We start from the raw sequence: 26,390 nt of genomic DNA on the forward strand, positions 1-26,390 counted from the left end.
ACTGGCAATACTTTGCGCTGCACAGCCAACTGTGACATATTTCTCTTCTTGATATACCTCACTGTGTATATTGTATACTGTCCATACTGTCATATAGCCACACAGATGTCTTTAGCTTGTATATATTTTTAGATTTGTATATTTTATTTTAGATTTTTTTTACATCTTTTATTCATAGTCAAGTCAAGGATAGACAAGGATATTTGGGAATGTGCAATGAAATGGTGCAATGGAGCATAGTGCAAGGATGAAGTAATAAATAGACAGTATGCGCAGTATTATCTTTTAGAGTAATTACGACCGATGTGCTTTCCGAATTATCTTGCGCGTGTTGCAGTCTTTTACGGTAAACCAAGAAGGAAATCCCAGCATGTGATTGGATGAGCGGTGAATCTCATTATAGTCTGCCGCTCTCCTCCTCACCACCTCCCTCCTCTGCTGCATCTGTGGCTACCGTTAAGGGACAAAACCAGGAGGTCAAGCACACACAGCACATTCACAAGCTAACTCCTGAAGAGGAAAATGCTTCATAAACTGTGAATTATCCAACGGAAGTGACCGCAGATATTATAATATTCAAGAGCGGGTAAGTCGAGCTGTTATTGAATATGTGTGTGTGTGTGTGTGTGTGTCATCTAAGGACTTCCCGTTTGTGAGCCAGGAATTAGCAAGCAGCCAGTCTGAATGAATGACAGCACGGTACTCATCCGGCTTCCGTGTTTAATACTTAACATTTACAAACATTATGACTGTGACTGACACAGCATGCTGTGTGTGTGTGCTGTAAGATAAAGCTTAGCCTGTAGTTAGCACTTGGTGTCTGCTAATGTGAATGTGAGTTTGTTTTTGACATTTTTCTGTGTAAAGGTAGTTCACACCCTTCACTTCCATCTCCAAACAGGGTTAAATATCTTCATTATTTTGTGCTTTATGAGGACATGGAGGAAACAATATAAATGTACAATATAAAATCAGCAGCATGCTAATTTCTTCACTACGTAATAAGTTTAAATGTCACCCAAGTGTCAACTCCACAAAGGACAAATGTTGTTATATACATCATGTGCTGTGGCCATTCATTGGAAACGAGATGGACAAGTCTGAGTTGTGTCAGTGAAAAGGAGAATGAGGACACACCTAACTGTTTTATAACTATGTCTGCTGTTGGTTTGCATAATTGTTACTTGCATAATAAAATATGTATAATTGAAATAGCTTTTGGTTTATGCCAGTGTACTCTGATCCCACATGAAAGCGTGTGTGTGTGTGTGTGATTGATTGCTTGTTAGAGAGGATGCATGCTGGCTTTCTGTTCATAAGTTATTTCCGCAATGAAACCTTTTTGTTATTACATTACGCCGACTTCAGTCGATGCAGACATCGTTTGCACGGATTATTTCTATATTAAGAGTATTGTCAGACACACTAATGTAAGACTTCATATCCTGTCTGGGTTGTACTGTGTCCTGTTTGCCTCCTTTTGTTCACAATGTTAAGATTTATCAGTGGGTTGGTTGTTTTGTTTTTTTAATGAGTTGTTTGTCTTCAAGCGATTACAGTTACAGACAGGCCGTGCCAGTTTCTGACTGTGGAAAGTGTCCAGGTAGTCATACGAGTTGTTTCAACACTGATACAAAGCTGGCTCATTTGCCAGACAGAAATAAAACAAGCAATTACAGACAGTCTCAGGGTATTTCATTCCTTCATCAAACACACTGTATGGGAGGAAATTCAGTAGGATTCAGTAGCTTCACTTCATTAAACACTGACCTGATCAGATGTTCGGGCTTTATATGTTCTTGAAACAGATGGGAAGCCACAGTAGATGTGGATAATACTCATGTAAAGTGTACAGGAACTCAAAGAGGCAGCATCAAGTGTTTCCCCTCTGGATATTAAATGAAAAGAAATGAAATTGTCTGCTGATTATTGGTGCTGCGTATGCAGTCTGCCACTTTGACCCTGCCTTTTAATTCTGCCTTCTAGGCAGTGTTTCCTGGATATGTAGTTGTAAGCCAAGACTCTGCCAGCTGGCTATGCTTTGTAATTTGTTTCGTCAGATATTTTGGTCTAACCCAGACCACAGCGCTTCCTTTTGAACCTGTTCTTTAGTAAACGGGCTAATAGAAAAACACACACATAGTTTGATAAGAAATGTTTTAGGTCAGTGGTAGTAATCTATAAACAGCAAGCATCATTTGGTGTAGGACGTGAGTGTTTGAATGCTTTTTGTTTATCTTACCCTTATTTATGTCTTCCTGCTGCATGGGGTGGTTATTACCTTTCCTGGTGTGAGTGGTTATTACTATGATAGCATGGGTTGTGAAGCAAGAAAAGTATAGTGAGGAATGGAGGAGGGCAGGGAAGAGTTGACAGCACAGATGAGTCACATCACAAACGGCACTCGCCCTAGGTTTGTTTTTCTTTCCACCTGAGCCCAACTGTATGTTGTTCCATTTAATTTATCATCTTAAATATACAGCTGATTGTAGTTTCCCTGAATAGCTTGTATCTCTGCCAGCCTCTGTCACGTGACTACAAGAAACTAAAATAGGGTCACGTTGCTGTTCCCAACATAACTGGCTTACAGGTCCAGTTTCATTTCCTCTCGGTCAGGTCTTGACCTTAACGAACATCAGAAAGAGTTGTTTGCAAGTTTGTTTGGAAGGCAGCATTTTCTTTCTGGTTTTGTTATCGGGATGACCTTTTTCCTATGATAATTATTACAATGGAAGACAGAGCTGCTTTTAATTGTTTACAATTTACAGAGCTATATCTGAGTAGTTTTAACTGGCCTCTTTCTGCACCCACCACAACAACATAGTGGCAAATCACAAGTCACATGCATGACATAGCTCTTACAATGAAGACACTATTCCCGGCCACCAACAGCAGCTGAAAGTAGGGTAGGGGCCCAGTAGTGGTTGTTGATGTGGGATCAGTTTAGGAAATTCTGCCATCAGATGATGTTTTGTGTATTGAATATGTATCCAGAATCATCATTTATTCCTTCGGTTATGCTCTGCAGATGCCACTTCTGATTTCTGTGATTACTAGTTGAAGTCTTGCCATCTTTCACTGCGATTTAGCTCGTTTCCTGTCTTCCTGTGGAGCTCATCACGAAAAGGATTATGACAATCTTTCCAAGCTTTGTTACTCAGATCGCACACTAAATCACTTCTGTCTACATCCAGATTATCGAGCGGCCGCTGTTTTCAGCATTTGTAATCCTTGAGTGTGGTACTGTCTGTACACACCAAGCGCATTTGTAGGTTTCTGCAATGAAGTGTGTGTCAGCAGGCTAACATTGAGAAACTCTAACGGTCTGATCATGTCATATGTTCAAAGGTTGTGACTGTTGAAGCATGAATAGTTTAAGATTAAAGCAATAAAACTTTTACTGTTAACACTAAAGAGTAGTTTCACTTTCCCTCTGTGTAAATCGAGTAAAGAGTACAGTCTAGACCTGCTCAGGAAGCCAACTATGAGATAGAAGTACACTTGTTTTATAACTATGACTCTCTCAAACTCGTGTTATCAAAGTTGTCACCACTGACTTAGGCTTGAAAAAAGTCTTTGTCCAGTAGACCTGCTAGTTATATTCATCATCCCAGAACTACAGAACTACAGATGATATAGATAGTCATGTTTCTGGAAAACAGTACGTTATTCTGTCAACTCTGTTTCTCTTTCTTTCCTCAGCGGCTCTCTACCAGCGGACCTTGCAGGCCAGTGTTTGTCCATCATGTTGTCCAGGTTGAGAACAACCTGGTCCCTGAGGCCCTGTGTCTCTGTTTGCAGATGGGCACACACCAAAGAGAAGGGCAAGCCCCTCATGCTCAATCCTCGCACCAACAAAGTGAGTTGATTACTGTGTGTACTATATGTGTTGTGTGTGTGTCAACATTTAAAAAAGGTATAGTGATTAAACAGAACCATAATCGTAATATTTTTTTGGTTATTATGGATAAATTAATACCAAGAAATACACTGAAAATCATAACTGGAGCTCAAGAAATGTCTGAGTTTGGTTAATTTTCCTGACATCGCTTCCTTACATTTTTAGGTTGCCCTATCCAGGTCTTTTTCCATCCTTTCAACCCTCTGACACTCCTCCATCTCCTAGCAGTTGTCGGTATTTTTTCCTCCCTGGATAAGAATAGCAGAGAGCTGTGTTATTGTGTGACAGACAGAAATTGCCTCAACGGTTTTGACACGTTTGACAGCCTGTCTTTTATTAGACTACAATATGTCACACTACAACGTGCAAGGATCGCCAAATTTTTTTGGACCAATCGTGCAACCATGTCCAGTTACACAGAGCAGTGTGAAATGTCCTACGGTGCAGACAACATGGCATTATAAAATGCAGTCTAAACTTGCATCAGTTAATCTTTTCCCTAAGGCAGTGATTAGTTCTACTGGAAAACGAGAAAAAAAAGTACAAAAACTGCCTCTTAGCCAAAGGTTCTCCAGCAGCTAGACTGTGGCTGTTGTTAATTGTCCTCTGCTGTCTGGCTTGGCCTCGCTTCTAACACTTGGTTTAAGTTGAAATCTTAAGGGGATGGTTTTCAGACATTTAGGAAGCTTAACTAATTCATCACAAAATGTTAAGTGAGTTAGTTAGTAGATGTTAGTTATGCAAATATATAAAGGAATAAAACTGACTAAAAATGTACCTTCCTGTTTCTAAATAGCTTCCTAACTAATGACATAATCCTTTGAATTAAACTAGAATTACCGACAGATGCTCATATAATGTCTTGTGATTATTGCTGAGATAATATTAATAATTATTCATAGATTTTGGCATTTTGCACAGACTAAAATAATTTGTGATAGACTGAGTAGCTAGACTGAAAACTGAAAAACACTGGTTGAATTTTTTAAAGTCTGAAGTGCTTCTGTGCGGCTGCTTATTTCTGCACTACAAATGTGCTGTTTTACTCCTTTGTCCTTTTATTATTGTATATATCTTTCTGTTATTTCATCCAGCTCTTTATACCTTTGCTCACTGCCTTATTAATGATGTGTTTTGTAGAGCACTAGCTCTAGCTTATATTCATACGGTGCTATACAATTAAACTGTAACCACACTAAACAGTGGCATCACTTCAGCATTACTGTAGCAAGGTGGGGACTTCAAATGGCAAACAGCTGGTGTAGGTTGCTTTATATTTTATACCTATAACAAATATATATCACATTGTTTGGTGTTTGGTGTCCAACTAAGTTACAAATGACATTTGTAACATGAGGCTGTAGCAGCTTGAAGTGCTAAACTTAGTCGAGACTGAACATGTTAGGCTAAATATAGACGTTCCATCCTACATGTAAACTAGTCAAAGGCGAGCTGGTTGATGGTCTTATAAACACTGTACACCCAACTACACTGACATCACACTGATTCTGGGCTTATTCCTCATTGTGTTCATTTGATTTGTTTGGGGTTAGATTAGAAATTGATCAAAACCAACTCAAGAGTGAAACTCTTTGAGAAGCAGGCTGGTTGTGATTTTATTTTTCGAGGGAAAAATTTCTTCTGCTGGCATTAAGTCAGCACTGTCACTGAGTTCATTGTATCTTTTAAAAAGCACAAACAGCAGCATGCCGGTTACTCACAGGAAGTCTATCTCTGCCAGAGCAGATGTGACTTACATCAGAAGACTGCATGGTCATGACTCATCATATCCTATCAGTAAAGGTTGCTGTGTTGTAGAAATGCGTTGTTTATTACGTAATACTGTTGGCAAGATTCAAAACTGAAATATTATATTATGTACGATGATGCTGTATGTGCTTAAAGGGACGTGATCCTACAGTCCTCTAACAGATAAAGTCATTGTAATTATTGCATTAACAGATTAGAAATGAGGAGCTAAATGAAACAATATTTAAGAAATAAACACAAACGGTACAAATTTTTTCAGACCCGTTCGAAACACTCAAAGCAATAAAAGCAATTTGACCAAACATCAGAGGTTTGAACCGTAGCATTGCATTATGTTTAGAGGAACTGAATACTAGAGCAGAGTGAAGTGAAATGCTCCATCAGCATGACTCAGCATTTTACCGGTGGAGCCCCCAGCATTCATCACTCTCACAAAATGATCAGCCCCTTCCCCAGCCCCAGACATTATGGCTTGTAAATCTACATACACATACATATTCCCATACACTGCAGGGACTTGAACACTTTGTACCACTCCTCCCCCATCCTCTCTTTCTTACATGGGGTGTTTCTGCCAAGAGTTCTCTTCATTGGTTTCTTTGAGGTTACTCCCCCCTCTTACCTCCCTCTTTCTCTTGCTTTCTTTAACTTAAAAATTGCTTTCCTCTGGTGTCCCCCCACTCAGCTGCTTCTTCTCCTGCTAAAAGTCAATAGGTCAACCCCATTTTTAAGGACCCTGAAAACTAGATTACACTATATGAATGTGTTCCTTCAGCAGGTTCTGAAAATTGGTAGCAAAACACAATCCAGCAAGGGTGATATTTAAACTTCAATACTCTGTAATAAAATGGTTATATCATGTTTTTTTGCCTTTTTATACTATCCCACAAGAAATGTCAGGGGTAAGACTAAGTTTGTATGGAGGGACTGATATTTGTCCATCATAGATTGCATTTCACTAGTTTCATTTCATTAGTTTTGATAAATCATTTCCTGTAGGTAGAGATTTGCACATATCAAATACCATCATCTAATTACGGAGTCGTAATGGTAGAAATAGCAAAAGCAAACTGTCTTTTTTTTTATAACAAAAAAGTTGCAGGCCCTCTTCACATTTGTACAACCACAGTACATGACTTTAAAACAATGTGGCCTGTTGAATTATTAGCTCATTTATGTTAGTGTAACGTGACTGAAGACTCAAGGTAGCTTCCTACATCCTTATTCCTCTCTCTTTTCTCTTTCCAGGGGATGGCTTTCTCCCTACAGGAGCGACAGATATTGGGGATACATGGCCTGTTGCCTCCCAAAGTGGAGACTCAGGACATTCAGGCCATGCGCTTTCAGAATAATCTGAAGAAGATGATTGATCCCCTAGAGAAGTAAGTTTGATTATTACTGTTTGTCTTCAAGTATCTGTTATCTTATCCTCTATATCTAACTTTTTCCTAATGTTTCATCCTTTTCCACACAGGTACGTCTACTTGATGGGCATCCAGGAAAGGAATGAGAGGCTTTTCTATAGGGTGTTGATGGAAGACATAGAGGAACTGATGCCGATTGTATACACTCCCACTGTTGGCCTGGCCTGCACACAGTATGGACACATCTTTAGGAGACCCAAGTAAGTATACTTCAAGAAAACAGAAATGTGTGCTGACAGTCTGAACATTTCATGTAGGTTTTAGGTAGGCAAACTGTAAATGCTGCACTGCCAAGAATTAATATTCATCATCTGGTGTGCTGATGTGCACATAATTCAGTCTCCTATTTACGAGTTCCATTAAAGTGATATCACTGGAAATATTTCTGTTCATATCGATTCAGGATTCTTGTGGATACTGTAGTTGTCTTTACGGGTGATCGGGTTGTTAAATCTGTGCCAAAATCTTCAATAATGTTCAGGATGTTTTGTTGTGTTTGTGTTCTGTAGGCTGAATCTTCCCATGATCATTAAAGTCTTCTTGTTTCTCTCACCAGAGGCTTGTTCATCTCCATTCGTGACAAAGGACACGTCCGTTCCATCCTAGACAACTGGCCAGAGACTAGTGTTTCGGTGAGTATCTGAATCATCACAGTGACACGTTTTCAGCGAGAGATTTTAGGAATCGTGAATATGGAGGTAATCGTTTATGAACTAGGCTATACAGTATGAATGAATGAATTTAGGGAAGCGTTCATTTGCATTTTTTACATTCACGTGGCTTAAGTCGAGTTTAGTATTTTTTCACAGTTGTGTGCTTGTAAAATGTTAATCTGCAATTTTGCTGACTGATGTACTCCTTTTCCCTCCTCCTCTCTCTCGCTCTCTTTCTGTAGGCAGTAGTAGTAACTGATGGTGAGCGTATTTTAGGATTAGGGGACCTGGGTGTTTATGGAATGGGCATACCTGTTGGAAAACTTTGCCTGTACACTGCCTGTGCCGGCATTCGACCTGAGAAATGTCTGCCGGTGGTGATAGATGTTGGCACAGACAATGAGGTAAGAAGGCTTTATGTGTGTGTTTTCTGTATACCTTATGTGTGTGTGTGTGTGTGTGTACACATGCTTTGGAGAAAGTAGGAAAAGTGGGTCTGTCCTTGCCGCCCGAACAGACTCTGCTCAAGGATCCACTTTACATGGGCTTGTACCAGAAGCGAGATCGCTCTCAAGCCTACGATGATCTGATTGATGAGTTCATGGAAGCGGTGGTGGAAAAATACGGGCAGGACACACTGATCCAGTTTGAGGACTTTGGAAACCACAATGCCTTCCGCTTCCTTAGGAAGTACAGAGAGAAGTACTGCACCTTCAACGACGATATCCAAGGTTAAATGCCACTTTACCTACTCAATTAAGATCATTCATTCAATACATTTTATTACTTTTTAGTTGGTGCTGCTTAAAGAGACATCTGAGAGGTTCTGCATGTTTCTGTAACTGTTGGGGGGTCTTTTTTAAAAGCATCTTGTAGTTTTTGTTTTTTCTTTACATTTTTAACATTTTAAAAACTTAGTCACTGGCAGCTGCAATTTGAGAAGTAGGTGCTGAAACAGTTCAAAGAAATGCACAACATTATTCACAAAAGTTAATTAAGTGAATAGAGAGCCATCCCAACTTAATTGTTTGCTGTTGTCTTCTTCTCCATGTTTCTAGGCACTGCGTCTGTAGCCCTTGCTGGTCTGTTAGCAGCTCAGAGAGCGATTGGCAAACCCATCACTGAACACCGGGTGCTTTTCCTGGGAGCTGGAGAGGTAAGATAATATTTATCCATTAATCAGTGAAGTCGACTTTTCTTGGCTTTGTTTTGGTTTTGTTTTCTCCCCGAATTGGACTGTGAAAGTCCTTTATATCAAAATAAGAGAAGAAGGCCCATTTATAAGAACCATACTGCCCCCCACTGACCACAGCTGGTAATACTAATAATGAATTACTTAAGCTCAACATTCAACACTCGGCAAAAGACTGATTTGTTTAGTCATTCTCTTATTTAAAAAAATGTTTAAGAACTTGAATGTTTACCTTAACAAGTTTATTTTCTCCTTAGGCAGCGCTCGGTATTGCCAATCTGATTGTCATGGCCATGATGGAGAAGGGGATGTCCCAAGCTGAGGCCAGAGAAAAAATCTGGTTGTACGATAAACATGGCTTACTAGTAAAGGTTAGTGTGTGTGTGTGTGTGTGTGTGTCACACAGCCATTACTGATTAAACAATACGTGATATGACTGTGTGGCTTCCTGCCTGGCTCACTGTTGATATACTGTGTAATTGGTGAGCAGTGGTTTTACTATATTTATAATGACTATATGCGACTCCAGGACAGACTGCAGGAAATGGACGCCAATCAGGAGGCATTTGTCCATGACAGTCCAGGGTCTGTACAGAGCTTCCTAGATGCTGTCAACACCATTAAGCCCACAGCTATTATTGGTAGGAAACTTTCCATTTTCTGTATTTGTCCAACTGGATAGCCTCACTGTACAGTTTGGACTAAGCTTCTTTATCAAAAACTCTGCTGAAACAGGGTGACCAACATTTATCTTTCCTTCCTTCAGGTGTGGCGGGAGCTGGACGTCTGTTCACCCACGATGTCATCAAGTCCATGGGAACCTTGAATGAACGACCAATTATCTTTGCCCTGAGTAACCCAACAACTAAAGCAGAGTGCACGGCAGAGGACGCCTACACACTCACCGATGTAAACGCTTCTTTCTTCTTTTAGACTAACTCTGACATTTAGCATCAAAAGTTACGGTGCTGTCAGATAACTTTTCCTCTCTTGTCCTTTCTTTTGTACCCATCACCCATCATCACTCTGTCACCCTTTGTTTCTCTGTCCCACAGGGTAGATGTCTTTTTGCCAGTGGCAGTCCATTCGGTCCAGTGACTATGAGCGATGGCCGCGTCTTCACTCCTGGACAAGGGAACAATGCTTATATCTTCCCAGGTGAAAGAAAATAAAATGTTGAATGAATATGTATATGAACATTGTTTGCACTTGTTTTTTTTGCACTATGTGGGAACACATGCTGTATTGTGTTCATTTCAGGTGTGGCCTTGGCTGTGATCCTGAGTGGAGTGAGACACATCAGTGACACAGTCTTCTTAGAGGCTGCCAAGGTCAGAAGTCTCAGAAGACTAAATATTTCTCAGTCTAGCTCTTCTTTAAAGTTGCTGAAGTTTCTCTTTACCTTGCCCTCACCCCATCCTCCACTTTCCTGCTGACTCTGTTATGTATGCATACGCTGTGTAGTGTCATATAAAACCTCTTTAACCATTTGATGTCTCCTCTTCCCTCTTTTTCTAGATTCTGGCTTAATAACTAACAGATGAGGAGCTTTTAAAAGGCTGATGCTGCTTAACACTTTTTTCCATCTGTGTTCTTCCCTTTGTTTGCCGGGCTGCATTTGACTTGATTACATTATCACTGGAATTAATCATCAAAGATTTCTTACTAGCACTCTGTTTATTATTTTGTTTGAAGAAAACACTGTCATTTGCATGTTTGCATGTTGCAATATAAGTAGTAGTAGTAGTTTGGCCATTTCAGCCACAACCTAACACTCCATATTTGTCTTATGTTGTCTTATTCCAAAGCACATTCATATTTATATTTGGTTGGCAATGAACAGAGAAATATGCTGTACGCAGATAATAGCAGTAGTTTTATGTCCTTTTTTCTTGGATCCTAGAAATTCAGCTTAAAAGTATTTTTACTCCTTCCAGACCCTTGCAGAGCAGGTGACAGATAAAGAGCTGGAAGAAGGGAGACTCTATCCTCCACTCTCCAACATCAGAGAGGTTTCTGTCGACATGGCTGTCAAGGCAAGTCTCCTGAAAATCTTGAACTTTGACTGAGTTTCGCCTTTTGATGAACTTGTTAATGTTAGTCCAAATCGTAACTGCCTAAATTTAGCCTGTTCTATCATCATCTCACATTCAAAAAATGTGGCCCTCTTCCACCATAGCCTAACAGACTGTCCAAGTAAGCCTTATCATTAAGCCAGTTAGCTTTTAACAGCTTCTCGAGATGACATTTGGATGTTGGACACTGCTGCTCATTGCAATGCTATTTTGTCTATGCAGTACTTGTGACGGTCCTATCTTATCTGCCTCTCAGTATTAGTCGATGCTAAACTTTCTCTTTTTTGTTATAGGTGATGGAGTATGTCTACACTAAAGGCATGGCGTTCCGCTACCCTGAGCCTTTGGACAAGAACGGCTTTGTACGTGCGACTGTGTGGGATACCCACTACGACTCCTTTCTGCCAGACACCTACAACTGGCCAGGTGTCAGCTTTAGCCCCAAGACTAACTAGAAGTAGACCAGCCCCTCACTGTGCCCCATGTCACAATGTCACTCTTCCTTTGTTTTCCACTCAACTCTTTATCACAGATCTTTTTAGATGATCATAGAAATTTTGATGCAAACATCTGCTTATTACAAAAGGCAGCAGGAGTCTCTGATTGCTGCCATGCTACTGTCCTGTTGGATCTGTGAAAAAGTAGAGTGGGAAGTGGCTTTTGAAAGATGACATTTGAAAGGCCATTTTCACTTCACACCCTAGTTCTTTATCACCTCTGCATACCATGTAACACCAGCACCTGAGGGCCACCTGGTGGTGAGAAAAGGCAGTGTAGAACTGCGGTTTCATTATTGAAACCTTGAGGTACATTTTAATGATCTGTACTCTGGTTTAAAAAGAAAATAACATAATATCAGAATGCAATATATTACAGTAACTTGCATCAGACAAGTAAATCACACTCTGCTCAAGTAGAAATTATTATTTGATTTGTGTTTGAGTTATCATCATCTTAGACCTAAATTGCCTGCCTATTTTCAAATGTAGTCACTACATATTTAACAATGATGACTGAAATAATTTTGTTTTGTACTCCTGATGCAGAGGTCAGTCTACTTTCTACTATTCTGACTATACGTAGTGAGTGTGTGACTTAGAGTTTGCCAAACATTGTGCATGTTTTAGCACGCAGTATTGACATTGCCTTTTTCACACTGATCCACCAATGCCCGGTGTAAGACATAGGGTGAAACACTCTCTTTTAACCTGTGCTTAAATCAGGATACATTGGTTAGCAGTGGAGCTCTAGTATAGCAGAGGGTTAAAGTACTTGGAGAGAAGAGCAGAAACAATGTTACTCAGGGCAGAAAATGTCTTTTAAAGAAAGAACTCAGTAAATGAAGATATTTTATGAAGGGAGATTAAATTAAAAAATGTATATCTAAAAATACTTGAGAAACCAACGTCCACTCCAGCATTGTATTTGTTCAAATGCTTTTTTTTTCACATTGTGATTATTTCTCTGAATTTATTTTATTTTTGGAGATTGTATTTAGATGTTTTGCCATTGTTCTCTATATTCATCCACTCCTTTAACTTTCTCTAACTTGTGTGACATACAAACTACCCACCCAATATTTAAAAAAAAAGGTTTTGCTGCAGTATAAAATGATTGGATAAACATTATTTTCTATTATAATTATATTTTTGTTTACTGTAAATGAAAACTGAGACTGTCAGATGAATATTCATAAAGTTGTCTTCAGTACGTCTATGTGTGTGTGTTGGCAGGTTGGTGTGTGGGTTTTGCTCTTTGGAACATAATTAACAAAACAACAAACCTCCAGGCACCAGGATTCAATTCACTGTTCTGATCTACCATAATCATTTATAATAACACGGTTGCATTTTCTCAGAATAACACAAAAAGAGGGAAAACTTTGCTCTTGTAGTACATCTGCTTTGACTGTATTTAAAGATGGAAACTTAAAAAACTTTCTTGTAGAGCACCTGCCAATAAGGCAAAGTGCTTTGCATAAGACATGAAAGGCATTAAGAAAAAAATAAGCTAAAGACAAAAATAATATTTTGAAAGGTGTAACATAAAAAAGAAGATCCAATTAAACAGAAGATTAAAGGTAAGAGTGTAGTGAAATATATGAATAAATAGTCCTAAGTCTTTTGGAACTTTGTAATGAATGATGTAATTAACTCATAGGCTACGCTGTGGACTATTCAAAAATAATATTTTGGCATAAAAAGGTAGTGACCAAATGGCCACAAACATCAATTAAGTAGTTACACATGTAGCAGATGGCAACTTCTTCAAAATCACAACATGTATTCTCAAAGTAAGATGTGCTATTAATAATATTCCAGCTATATTTTCCTAATAGTTCACATCTGTGGTGTACTGCACTTATCTCAATGAGACATAGTACTTAGGTAGACTTTCAACCTGCCAGTGTTGTCTATCAGATCTTTATGCTTTGTGCTGACAGAGAGGAACAGAAACTAATTCATGTGTAGTATAATGCATGAGTCTTAGTCTCATACATATATGTGTTATTTATCCTTAATATATGTGCAAGGTTGCTGTGTCCATTTTAATCTCAGGATATTGAATTAGGACCTTTTAACCAGCTGCATTGAAGTGCCTGCGTGATGTCGAGCGTCGGTCATAATCACCTCATGTTCCATGACATAGCTGAGAAACATCGCATCAGCACTATGAATATTAAAAAATATACATAGCTGTTTGTTTAAATGTGCAGCTTTAGGTTGTGAACATCACAAGTTATATACTCATACATTTTGAAATAGTTTTTTTTTAATCCCATTACAATGTCCCAGTGTATGTATTCTGTTGTTCTTACTGACTGTAATTGTTTAGTGTAAAGTTTTACTGTGTTGTGTCAAAATTTGGTGTCTGGTTTCCTTAAGTGATCCTCGTTGTCCCCATAAGGAAAGTTTAATCCACTTTTCATAGAACTGTGCATTCATGTAGTGCTGTTTCAAGTCTGTGTTTCTGAAGTTTATTTTTGTTACACAGTAATATTACCTCAGCATTTGTACTCAGAGAGCAGCATGTTTGTACTGCTTCTTAATACCTACTTAATGTGCTGTTAAAAGTGCAGAATAAAAGCTGTTTAATGGCTCCTTTGGCTGCTGTTATGTTTTATTTGTTTCAGTCCAGTTTTAGTCTTTGTAAGGTTGGTTAAGGTCGAGATCCATGAATTTAGGACCAGTGTGTAGGTTTTAGTGGCATCTAGTGGTGTAGTTGGTAATTGCAACACCACGACTCACCCTCTTCTTCTTAATTAAAGGTCTATCTAGAGGCAGTGTAGTTTAGTTTGTCCATTCTGGGCTATTGTAGAAACATGGCGGACTCCATGGAAGAGAACCCATGGCATCTGTGGATATAAAAGTCTGATTCTAAGATGACAAAAACAAAACATTTCTTATTTTCATGTGATTTTACACACACAAAATTGAAACAAGTTAATGTGGGGGGCTCATTATTTTGATATTAAGAAATTAATAGCACCAACTTGTTTTAGTGTAAGAATAGTGACAGTTGTTTTGCCCCCCCCGGATGGACGATTTATCTATACCATGGGCCGGCTCTGAGCATGCGCAGATATTCATAAACAGTTAACTGACCGTAGGAAAGTATTATTGTTGTTATTATTATTATTGTTATTAATAAATAGGCTTTGCTATGCAGTTAAATTATTGTGGGCTTATTATTTTCATATTAAGAAATAATGGTACCAACTAGTTTTAGTGTAAGAATAGTGGAAGTTATAATCCAAAAATAAAGATAGATACAGAGACAATCTATTGGGCTCAGTGGTTAAGAAAAGATATTAGAATTATAGATGAGTTATTTGAAAATACTTCTTTCATATACCAGAAGGAAAAATTTCGCTTAGAGGGTGGAGGCCACTTTTGGAAACATTTGCAAATTAGACACTGTATTAAAGAGGTTGTTTCCCGCTGGTCAGGATAAGGGTCCAGTTAAATGTTATTTACAGCTACTTAAAATGCATCATAAAGCATCAAAATGGTATGAAATGTGTCCCTGGACAAACAGTAATGGTTGTAGTAATCTCAAGCGCATATGGGAGAAGGATTTGTCTTGTACTCTGGATGAAAAAACATGGGAGGGGATTCTTTCCAACACTGGAAAATATGTAAGAGAAGCCAGAGGCAAATTTATTCAGTATAAAATAATTCACAGATATTATTTTACTCTATCAAGACTAAATAGAATGGGTCTGCTTAACAATGATCTTTGCTCAAAGTGTGGGGAAAACAGTGGCACATTTGTACATGCATGCCCCAAGATCTTCCCCCTGTGGGAGAATGTTTTAGATTATATAGGATAATGGCTGAATTGTGGACTTCCCTGTTTTGTCTCCTTGGAGATGACTCAGTCCTTGGAGACAAAACAGTGGTACCACATTTAAAAAAACATATTTTTGGAATCCTAAAAACTGGCCTAATGACTTGTGCACTGACAATTTTGAGGTGTTGGAAGGAACCTCAAGTTCCCACACTAAATATGTGGAGAACTCAGATGATGGAAACTGTTGCGAGAAAATGTTGAGATTAAACAGTGAAAATTGTATGACAAACGAACAGTGGGACAGTCTTGGTAAATGTATATCCAGAGAGAACAGCTAAACCTTGTATGGATATTCTTAATTGTTTTGTATTGATACATTAAGGCGATACACTTATCAATATCATCATCGAAAGTATGTTATTTATAGAACTGCCTACCTATGTTTTGTTCTTTTTGGTTGTTTTTCATTTTTGTTACCCTCCTTTCTGTCTGTTTTACTTGTCCATATGCTCCACGTTTTGAATCAAAGACGTTGTGTCTTTCGGGGGAAGAGAAAAAAAAGATCATTACCAGAGCAAAGTTCATAAGCCAGAATCTGTGATGTATGTTGTTAGTGCCCTTGGCATGATGGGCAGCTCACCATTAATGAAGGGCATCATACGGGGGCAACACATGCTGCAATCCAGACAACATCTCTTTCACCTTATGTTAAAACAGTGTGTATCAGACTGGCCTGCCTGCAGTTCAGACCTGTCACTGTGGCACGAAATACAATGCTTGTGCTTCTGCTGAGCAAGAATGGGAAAGAATTTCACTTTGAGAACTTCAACAATACCGTCCTCAGTTCAAAAACTGATGTAACACAGGGGTAAACTTGCTGCTGACCGATCTCTTTCGTAGCATGTTGCAGGCATCAAAATCAGAGTTTCTATTTACACAAAACAAAGCTTAACAGTTTTAACATTAAATACCTTTGTGCTTTATTCACTTGAATGTAGATCGAAAAGGATTTTTAAATCAGTTTTATTTATGTTTTGTCACCTTGTTCTTCTCTGACTTTGTTACCTGAAAGGAGAATTGGTCATACCAGCTGTTATATCAACATTCACGTCAGAGTAGGTCGGTCTGTCTTTCTCTTATCCATCTCTAACAGTAAATCTGTCTGCTGCTCATGTGTTCATGTAAATTGAGTCAAATCTTTGGGAACATGTAAACATTTACAAATATATTCCATCCTTAAGTTATTTTTAAATTAAGACACATCTTTATCCCATCCAATGCAGCTTAGTGAAATCCGTTTCCAGCCATTATATCTAATACTAGAATATTTCTAAAGAAATTTTGAGTGTGCATGACTCTGGCCCATGACTCTCACCCATACATCATTGACACTGTTGAGTTTACAGAATACTAGAAAATTTCTAAAGAAATTTTGAGAGTGCCTGACTCTGGCCCCATCGCCCCCATACATTACATACACATACTGACACTGCTCAGTGTCAGCTGATGCGCTAGCAATTACTGTTAGCATGTTAGCATGTTAGCATTAACATGTTAGCATTAGCATGTTAACATTAGTATGTTAACATTAGCATGTTAACATTAGCATGTTAACGTTGATGCGCTGACGCGCTACCAATTAACATTAGCATTAGCAGATTAGCATTAGCATGTTAACATTAGCATGTTAACATTGATGCGCTGACGCGCTACCAATTAACATTAGCATTAGCAGGTTAGCATTAGCCTGTTAGCATTAGCATGTTAACATTAGCATTTTAACTTTGATGCGCTGACGCGCTACCAATTAACATTAGCATTTTAGCATTAACATGTTAACATTAGCATGTTAACATTGATGCGCTAGCAGTTAACATTAAAATGTTATCATTAGCATGTTAACATTGTTAGTGCCAATGCGGTGACGTGCTAGCAATTAGCATTACCATGTTAGCATTAACATGTTAGCTTGTTAATATTAGTATGTTAGCATTAACATGTTAACGTTGATGCGCTAGCAATTAACATTAGCATGTTAGCATTACCATGTTACCATTAGCATGTTAACACATGTGCTGACGCGCTAGCAATTACCATTAACATGTTAACATTAACATGTTAACATTAGCATGTATTTAATTCTTAGTGGTTAACATTAGCATGTATTTAATTCTTAGTGGCTAATGCTAATTAGCATGTCTTTACTCTCTCTGCTATCTCTGTGTGTCATTTTAGACAGACAAGTTCCAATTAAGTGCCAAAACTGCTAAGATGGCCGCCGCTCGGCTTCTCCCCCCTCTCCTCCTTCAGGCGGGCTTGAGGTTGCCAAGCAACTAGGACCTAATCAGCAGCAGCTAATCTGCACCTGTTAGAATGTCAGTTGGAAATCCTGACAGAGACTGAGAGAAAATGCTGAGACCTTCCCTCGAAGAGGAAGGATCTCTGACCAAACCGTATTTCCAATCATTGAACCGACTTAACCTGAAGCAGGCTGAGCCCTTCCTGAACGTCTACATAGTCGTTTTGTGTCAATAAATGAAGAAATGTGCCCTTAGGAGCAATTCAGAGAAACGTTACTTCTGCTTTCCTCCAGAAAATTTCCCGCCTTTTTAACATGGGAGTCTATGAGGGTGTCAATGGGTGCTGCTGCCGAATCTTCACGTCTCGAGCCAAAACTATAAAGCTGACAGCTTCAGCAGTGTTATCACTGCGCCCGCCTCGAATTTTCCTACGTTTCTAGCTATAAATGATTTCTGTAGCTTCACATTTGCGGCCACAGTTGCAGTTTACAAATTTATTTTTCGACGACTTTTTCTCTCCCTCTCCACTGTAGTGATGACATCATGCACTCTAGCTCTCGAAAGTTCTCGCAATACACACCCATTCATTTTTTTTGGCGTCGTTTTTGGCGATTTTTGGCAAAACCGTTTGCCGAAACTCTTAGAAAAGTCATAGCAATCGATTCCCAGCCGAGCCGCACGTTTTGATAACCGTTTCGTGTATGTGCGACAAAAACTCTTGGAGGAGTAGCGAGCCAAAAAAACGGGCGTAAGAATAATAAGCGCGGTGGATAACATATAGTGTGCGCCTTAAGGCCCACTCACACCGGAGGTGTTACGGCCGCGTTACGGCTTCGCCGCGGTCACCGGAGCAGATAGCTTCCAGTCTAGTCAATGAGAGCGCTCGCACATGGCGCGTCCCAGAAGCGTCTCATCGCGCCACGGCGCGAGCATTCCGTAGCATTTCTATTTTTTAAGCGAGCCGCTGCTAAACCTCGGAAATTTCAACAAAGGAAGACAGACAGGAAATCCGACACAGAATCAACGTAATAAACTTACGCCCCCTTTCAAAATAAAACACAATACGCAGTTCATGTAGCTTTTTACAACTTCACATCAACGTTACCGCATGACCGGTGGCACCTGGTGATCAAAGATCGATCGGGTCTCAACATGGATGATGAGATACTAATTGTTGAAGTGGAACAACACACAATCATTTATGACACAACAGATGCTTTTTATAATCTCCTCCACGTAGGAGAAGCAAAGTCAGCTGTTTGTTGTTTTCTTTATTCGTCCCTCGCTAAAACGCGGTTCACTTTTCGCGGATTTTTTTGGGTGTAATTTTGCATGTATTTTTTTTTACAGCGTGCTGTACAGTATGAACGCGCATTGTGTTCTTCGTCCTGATTAACTAAGGGAGTACTGTACAAAATGCATGTAAAAAGGTGTATAAAAGTGTATGGTTAGGGGTTTTACGGCCTTTAAACGTGTATAATAATTGTAAAACTTTGCGGATTTCATTTATTGCGGGTTATTTCTAGAACGTATCCCCCACTGTACACAGTTTATCTCGGGGTCTCTCGTACGTCCAGGATTCTCGCGTGATCTCGTGATCTTGCGTGAATACGGCACGCCGGGTGTGAGTTGACGCTGTAACGCGTCCTGTGCGAGTCCCACACTCAACTAACAATAGTTTGTCAAGCTTGAGAAATCCAACGTGCCCTGAATGCCTCACTGACGCTCCTGTTCCGTCATCACTGTGTGACCTGTCTTTACAGTGAGCATGGTACACAGTTTCACTTGTAGTTTTTATTTCTGTAGCAGTTTTCTTCTAACTTGCGGAGGATGAGCATGGATGTGACTTTCCTCGGGACCGGCTCAGCCTACCCGTCTCCTCACCGCGGCGCCTCGGCTCTGGTGCTGCGGACAGAGGGGGAGTGCTGGCTGTTTGACTGCGGAGAAGGAACCCAGACACAGCTGATGAAGAGCCAGCTCAGAGCCGGTGAGTCACTGCAGCTGCTCGTACACAAAGTCTCAAGTTCTTGCAAATCAAGCCTGAATACACTTTTTATTTAAACGCGCATGCCTTCCACACAGTCCATTTTGTCCTGGAAACATGAAAACTGTTATGTCTTCTCTGCAGCATCACTACTTCCCTCTCCAAAAGTAGAGAAATTAACTGAAAAACTAAATTTAAGATGTACTCAAAAGGTGATAAGGTGCAAAACCCACATTCATTTGACTTGTAAAGTACTTAGAAGTTGCTTTTCAGTCCTGACACCTGAAATTCTTCTGCTATGACTTCATCTCATTGGTGGAAGAAATACTGAAATTTGGACCATATGGGATTTTTGAGAATGAGACAAATAATGATTTTTGGAAGGGGAAAAATTCACAGAATACTGATATGGCAGCTGATACTGTATGGTTTGTTTTATTATAGCTGGAAAGAAAATCTAGCTTTCTGTGTGGATTGTGCACTTGACACTTTGTTTTCTTTAGCAAATAACACACTTACAGACCAGATCTTTTTCCACAAGTAAAAATAACAATACATATTAAAAACTTGACTTAAAGTCTGTGTAAAGTAAGAATAACTATGGAGTTTATTGGATCAAAGAAGAAAGTGTTATTAACCACCCAGCCAAATTTGAATGATTAAAAATATTGACAAGTTTCTGAAATTAGGTGTCAAAATCAGGTAAAAATTCATTCTCAGTTTCCAGCACTGTGGGGGCGTGTTTGCTGAATGTGCTGAAGCCGCGTCCACTCGTATGTGCAGTCAAGCAGCAATTTTGAAGCGACTGAAACGTGTCAGATGAGTTCAGAAAATGACATGACTAACTGTGAAACACTCTGAGAGAGATGAAATAATCTCTCTCAAGCCACCCTTTAAACTGTTAAAAAGGTTAAAAACTGTGTCAACCTCTAACTCCATATTCCAAATATAAATCATTCAGAGAGTGTTTTCAGCAACAGATTTATTGTAATTTCAAAAGAAATCTCAGAATTACCTTTACACAGACTTTAAGTAAAAGTACAAAAGTATTAACATCAAAATAAAAGAAGTAAAACTACTCATTATGCAAAATGATGGATTTTACAATAAGGTATATGATATTATTGAATTGTACTTATTGATGTACTACATTAATAGGTGCATGACTTTAATGTTGGAGCTGGTAATGGTGGAGTAATCTTTGAACATATACATATATACATAACTTGTGCGATATTTTAAGTAGAAAAATTGCAGAAAATTGAAATAAGTACTTCTAAATTGTACGTACTTAGTTACTTTTTACTACGGCTTGACCTTGATGTTTTCTGATCTCAGAAGAATAAAGTTATGAAGATCAACATTGTGTCTCATTATCTTATGATTATTGTAACTCTTAAAGTTTTTACTGAAATTTAATCCAGGATTAAAACTTCCTATCTAATTTACATCCATATTGTATTATGCTGGAGTGTGTGATCATACGTTTTCTACCCAGGTCGAATCACCAAGGTTTTCATCTCCCACTTGCATGGAGACCACCTGTTTGGTCTGCCTGGTCTCCTTTGCACTGTGAGCCTCAACACCAACTGTGACCCCCAGCAGACCCTCAACTGTGTGGACATCTACGGGCCCCGGGGCCTCAGACAGTTTCTCAGAGTGACGCTTGGTCTTACAGGCTCACAGCTGATCTTCCCTTATGCAGGCAGGTCTAAAATATATCCACTGTCCACATTACTGCAGTTTATGCATGTTTAGTATTACTCTCAGCAGATTAAATAGTTTCTACTTCCAGTTTAAAGTACTTTATTCATATTTATCTTTGTTGTTTTATTGCACGTTATTGGATGTTTCTGTAGTACATGAGCTGGAGCCCACAACTGACCAGAGTCCAGAAGAGGGACAGCTCAGTGCGGAGGTTTGTGACTGATATTGGTATTACACTTGTGTGGTGATAAATCACACCTTAGCTCTTTGTAAAGTTATGTCGACATGTCCAGAGAGAGGGTTGGCTCAATTCGTGGCAGCGGCAGCTAGTAGTGGCATTTCCAGTGGCAGCCTGAGCCGCCACTGACCTGCCGCAGCAGCTGCCAGTATCTGAGGCAGCTGCCACTACTGCCCTAGCGGTGTCTGAGGCAGCCGCCACGGACCTGCCACGGCAACTGCTGGTGTTATGGGCATCTGTTTTTAATTTTTATTTTATAAAACAGTCGTCAGAGTTGTATTAGACTCATTGGTAGTAGCTAGTTGGTATTACGTAAGTTCTGCATTAATTTGCGAGGTTTTAATTAATCTCTCAACTGCTGCTGCTGTGTGTGCACATGTGGGTTACTGACTGTTATAAAACAGTCATTGCTGTATCAGACTCGATGGAAGTAACATTTCATTTACGTGAGTTCCGCATTAATTTGCCTGTCTCACATACCGGCAGCTGCTGCGGCAGGTCAGTGGCAGCTCGGGCTGCCACCGGAAGTGCCACTACTAGCTGCGGCTGCCACGAATTGAAATAAGAAAAAACTCTTAGTTTGAGCTTAACTTCAATTCATTTATTTAAATACATTTGAAAATATGTACTCAAGAAGTGTGACAATGTTCTCCACCCACACAGGGGGCATGTAATGTTTCATTTTGTGTCTCTTCAGATGACATTGGAGCACGGCCCTCCACACCCACAGGAGCAGCCAGGCAGGACGATCTCCCTGGATGTCTCCAGTGACAGTTACCTCCTCTTTGAAGACAAGAAGTTTGTTGTCAAGGCCTTCAGATTGTTTCACCGCATCCCCTCTTTTGGTTTTTGCGTTCAGGAGCATGATCGACCAGGAAGACTGAAGACTGAACTCCTAAAGGAACTAGGTACATTTATTATAGTTAAAAAGGGAAAAAGACAAAAAAAACATATTTCCAGTACCAGTTACACATTGTAGCAAATGTTTTCATTCTAATGTTTTTAATTGGACAGTTTTTAATTAAGAAAACAAGAGTTTACAGAATATCTCATGAGGGTGTATGGACAGTTAAATGATTGATAATGACTGAAATCATTTACTGGCATTCATTATGTCATAATATATAATAATGTGAAATTAGATTAATTGAAATCTCATGTATTTATTTCCTTTTTTGTTGTAATTGTAATTCTATTAGGAAATTATTTGTAGGTTGTTTTTTTTTAATTTGTTGGCCAGAATGTGGCACTAATGTATCCACATTTAGGCTGACTTACACAGAGCTCACCCAATAATTTGTATTGTCGTCATTTTGAGACATTTTACTCAAGTATTTAATACTTTAAGTTCATTTTGTTGGCAATACTTATGTACTTACTATGTAAACTACTAGCTGTTTTAAATCTATTCCACAAAAGTGTCCTCCAATTGGAACTTGTAGGATATTATAAATGGTTCAATTTTGTGTCCCCTAGGCCTAAAACCAGGCCCGCTTTATGGACGGCTGAAAGCTGGAGACCCCGTAACCCTGGAGAGCGGGCATGTAATTCTTCCTAGCGAGGTGCTAGAAGAAGCCATTCCTGGGAGGAAAGTCTGCATTTTAGGCGACTGTAGCTCAATTGTCGGGGAGGGACCTCTGATGTTGTGCAGTGGAGCAGATCTTCTGGTTCACGAGGCCACCCTTGGGAACGAGCAACGAGAGAAAGCAGTGGACCATGGACACAGCACACCTGAAATGGCGGCAGCGGTGGCTCGGGCGTGCTGTGCACGGAGGCTGGTGCTGTACCATTTCAGTCAGAGGTACAAACCCTGCTCCCTGCAGAAGGAAGGGGATGAGGATGACGTCTCGGAGCTCAAGAGACAGGCTGAAGATGCTCTACAGGACAGTGGTATAGAAGTGACTCTAGCTGAGGACTTTCTGACTCTGCCTGTTCCTCTGAAAAGATGAAGGCAATGAACTACTGATCTAGTTTTGATATTGTAGATCCTGTAGATCTCATAAAAAAATGGAAAAAGTCTTGGCAGATACAAGAATAATTTGATAATCATTCTAAGACATGAAAATTAGGTAAAAAGGTAGGTATTTTAACTAGAACTGCAAAAAAAAAAAATAAACATGTAAAAGGGGACATTTTTACATATTTGTTCATCTTTTAGCTGCACTTTATCAAGTTTATTATTAAAAAACCCTGAAATTATTAAATGGGAGTAGTCAGTTGGCAAAAGAAAAATCTCAGCTAAATGTCAACTCACTTTCTAGCTTAAGCTTACAATCTCGCACCAAGTTTTCCATGAGCATCCATTATGGTTGAGCTGTTGACTCAGCCGCTTACTTGCTCATTCTGGCTTTCAACTGTATCACATGGCCTTCATCAGTAGATCCACTGTCAAGCTGAAATTTGAAGTAAACTTGGACAGGACTGAGCAAATAATGAAGATGATGTGTATTACACTTGAAAACTTCAGAACAGCCTACAGTCTGTCAAGCTAAACAAAACGTAGAGATGGACAGCCTTTTAATCTTTATATGAATTAATTAGTAATTCTTCAAATGGAAGAATCCAAAAAGGTCAAAATTTCCATTTTATTAGAAATTTTCCTAATTAAACTGTGTGAATGAATCATGTCATAGGTTTGTCTTGTGTTTTCTTTCAGTTTGTAATATCAACACTTTTTTTTCAACACATTTTTCTATATGACTCAGTGAATGTAGCTTGTGTGATGACAAAGAATATGTGATCGTCTGTGAACCTTTTCCAGAGCTTTATTTCTGGATCTGTACACAAGGTATTAAAGTACAACAGAAAATACAAAATAATGTTTAACAAAAGAAAAAAAAAGAAAAAAACAACTCAATGTTTATGTACAATTCTTATAAACAATAAAGATAGCTTCTGAACATTTCTCATAGTGAAGTTTTTGATTGTCTATATTTCTGGATATACATTTTTAAGTTTTGTAGGTTTTTTTATTCACAAAGGTGTTTCTGTTTTCGTCAAAGGACTCGAGTTTTCGTTTTCAAAACCACAACTGCTATAATTTTTTTTTCCTTTTTAAACTTCAAAACACAATACAAAATATAAAATAAATTTGTTTAGTGCTTGCTTGCACACACAAGTCTCATACCAGAGATATCAATAATATATCACATTTTTCGAGAGTTCACAGGGTGGTGAAAAAACCTACTTCTACTACTTAATGGCCTTTACATTCTCAGTTTTTCTGAGTCTTTGTACAAACCACAGGTGAAATAAATATCACTGCACTGCTAAAGCTAGAAGAGCTTGGAGGACCTACTGCATTATGCACATTGCATTAAAAAGAGAAACTAGCTCTCCACATACTTAGAGCAGCAGCCATCCCTTTACCATCAAGACAATTATAGACGACGACATGTAAAAAGATTTTTTTTCTGTGTTTTTTTTTTTGTTTTTTGAGGAAAGAAAGATGAGCGTCTTTTACACATGGCTGCAAGTTTCAAATGCAAATTTGCAACACTGAGTAATATCAATACGTCTTCAGGTAAAGCCGTTTTCAGTGGTACACTTGAGAAAACAGACGCAGCTGGCATGCATGGTTTCAGCTGGGTCATGGGGGGGTCTGGGTATCATGACTTTCCAAAGAGAGAAGGGGGAAAATAAAAATAAAAAATTCAAACACCAAGTCAACCGGTAAAATGCAAACCCAAAATGTCTGTACATATCTACAAATTATTGCCTTCTGACAAGGAATCAAATTAAAACATTTGTATTAACACAGATTCACAAGTGTAAGAGGTCAGTTAATAGACTTTTTAAAGGCTATTTGCTAAATATTTACATGAAACACAGATGTGAATATCTTCTCTGATGCCGGGAAACTGAATTATTGATCAAACTTAATGATGGTTTTTAAGCATGAATCCTGTCTGGTGAATAACAACATCTATGGACATAACACACACACACAAAAAAAAAAAAGATGTACCCCTGAAACAAACTAATTATTCATAGCACAATGCATAGATAAATTAAGTAAACACTACTACTGCATCCAATCAACTGACGATGACCCTCTAAACATTTTACAATTCACGATGAACTTCAGTCAAGAGAAAACAGCTCCGTTTCTGCTACTAGACTCCCAAGAAATCGTGGGCCAGATTATACAAGGCGTTCTCTAGTCAGTACAGGTTAGGCAGAGGTTAAATACAACGAACAGAGTGGCTTTAAATAAACAGATAATACTGCTAACAGGTTCACCCAAGCTTGCAAAGTGGTCTAAAAAAAAAAAAAAAAAAAAAAAAGGCTTTACTTAATTTAGGAGCATATAAAAAATTTTTTAACAACAAAAAAAAAAAAAGGACATATACAGCTAAGCTTGCCAATAGTAGCATGAGCGAAGCATTAGTCCAGAACAAAATCTCACCAGCAGGTATATGCAATAAATACAAACTTTACGGTGCCTGATGTTTAAAGGACTAAGGACCCGACAATACTTGCATTCAAATTGCTGTTACGGTTTTCTTTCTAGAAAAAAACAAAAACAAAAAAAAAACCTTTAACAATACCAACTGAAAAAACAGACCTCCCATTACGTTCCTACAAAAAAGGAAAAGAAAAACTATGAATCCAGGACTATACTTTGGGCTCGACTAAAAAGGAATATAATAATTTTAATTTAAAAAAATGAACTGTTGCAAACATTCACGTGTTCCAGTTTGGCAACTTTGAACAGTTTTAAAGTAAACAGCAGACAGCCTACAGACAAGCATCCACAGGAGAACATAAAAGAACAAAAACCAACTAGAAGGCCTTAGCAGCAGAAGCCACGACACTTCCGGGGTCTCCAAGCTAATCTCCACGCTAGTGTT

The 26,390-nt window shown here is 38.8% G+C and overlaps 2 protein-coding genes across 2 annotated transcripts; both read left to right on the forward strand.

The window, feature by feature from the left end:
- The first annotated feature begins 403 nt into the window (after positions 1-403).
- me2 (malic enzyme 2, NAD(+)-dependent, mitochondrial) lies at positions 404-14,115 on the forward strand. Its single transcript, XM_027278089.1, has 15 exons — positions 404-586; positions 3,703-3,859; positions 6,920-7,053; positions 7,146-7,295; positions 7,652-7,727; positions 7,991-8,152; positions 8,266-8,479; positions 8,807-8,904; positions 9,198-9,311; positions 9,470-9,581; positions 9,707-9,849; positions 9,996-10,098; positions 10,201-10,271; positions 10,878-10,976; positions 11,309-14,115. Exons 2-15 carry the CDS (start codon positions 3,746-3,748, stop codon positions 11,468-11,470), a joined length of 1,752 nt encoding a protein of 583 aa, XP_027133890.1. The 5' UTR covers positions 404-586; positions 3,703-3,745; the 3' UTR covers positions 11,471-14,115.
- Positions 14,116-19,250: 5,135 nt separating this feature from the next.
- elac1 (elaC ribonuclease Z 1) lies at positions 19,251-25,823 on the forward strand. The gene is made up of 5 exons (XM_019259874.2): positions 19,251-19,595; positions 21,091-21,297; positions 21,452-21,510; positions 22,235-22,445; positions 23,014-25,823. The coding sequence occupies exons 1-5, from the start codon at positions 19,439-19,441 to the stop codon at positions 23,484-23,486; spliced, it is 1,107 nt and encodes a 368-aa protein (XP_019115419.1). The 5' UTR covers positions 19,251-19,438; the 3' UTR covers positions 23,487-25,823.
- The last annotated feature ends 567 nt before the right edge of the window (positions 25,824-26,390 follow it).

The sequence above is a fragment of the Larimichthys crocea genome, chromosome III, assembly GCF_000972845.2.
Source record: "Larimichthys crocea isolate SSNF chromosome III, L_crocea_2.0, whole genome shotgun sequence".
Taxonomy (NCBI): Eukaryota; Metazoa; Chordata; class Actinopteri; family Sciaenidae; genus Larimichthys; species Larimichthys crocea.

Bases quoted from the DNA above. Each gene is read 5' to 3' on its own strand.
- elac1 (XM_019259874.2), top strand. From the start codon at position 19,439: ATGAGCATGGATGTGACTTTCCTCGGGACCGGCTCAGCCTACCCGTCT. The intron at 19,596-21,090 runs GTGAGTCACTGC...TTTTCTACCCAG, and splicing joins GAAGAGCCAGCTCAGAGCCG to GTCGAATCACCAAGGTTTTC. The intron at 22,446-23,013 runs GTACATTTATTA...TGTGTCCCCTAG, and splicing joins TGAACTCCTAAAGGAACTAG to GCCTAAAACCAGGCCCGCTT.
- me2 (XM_027278089.1), top strand. From the start codon at position 3,746: ATGTTGTCCAGGTTGAGAACAACCTGGTCCCTGAGGCCCTGTGTCTCT. The intron at 3,860-6,919 runs GTGAGTTGATTA...TTCTCTTTCCAG, and splicing joins TCAATCCTCGCACCAACAAA to GGGATGGCTTTCTCCCTACA. The intron at 7,054-7,145 runs GTAAGTTTGATT...TTTTCCACACAG, and splicing joins ATGATTGATCCCCTAGAGAA to GTACGTCTACTTGATGGGCA.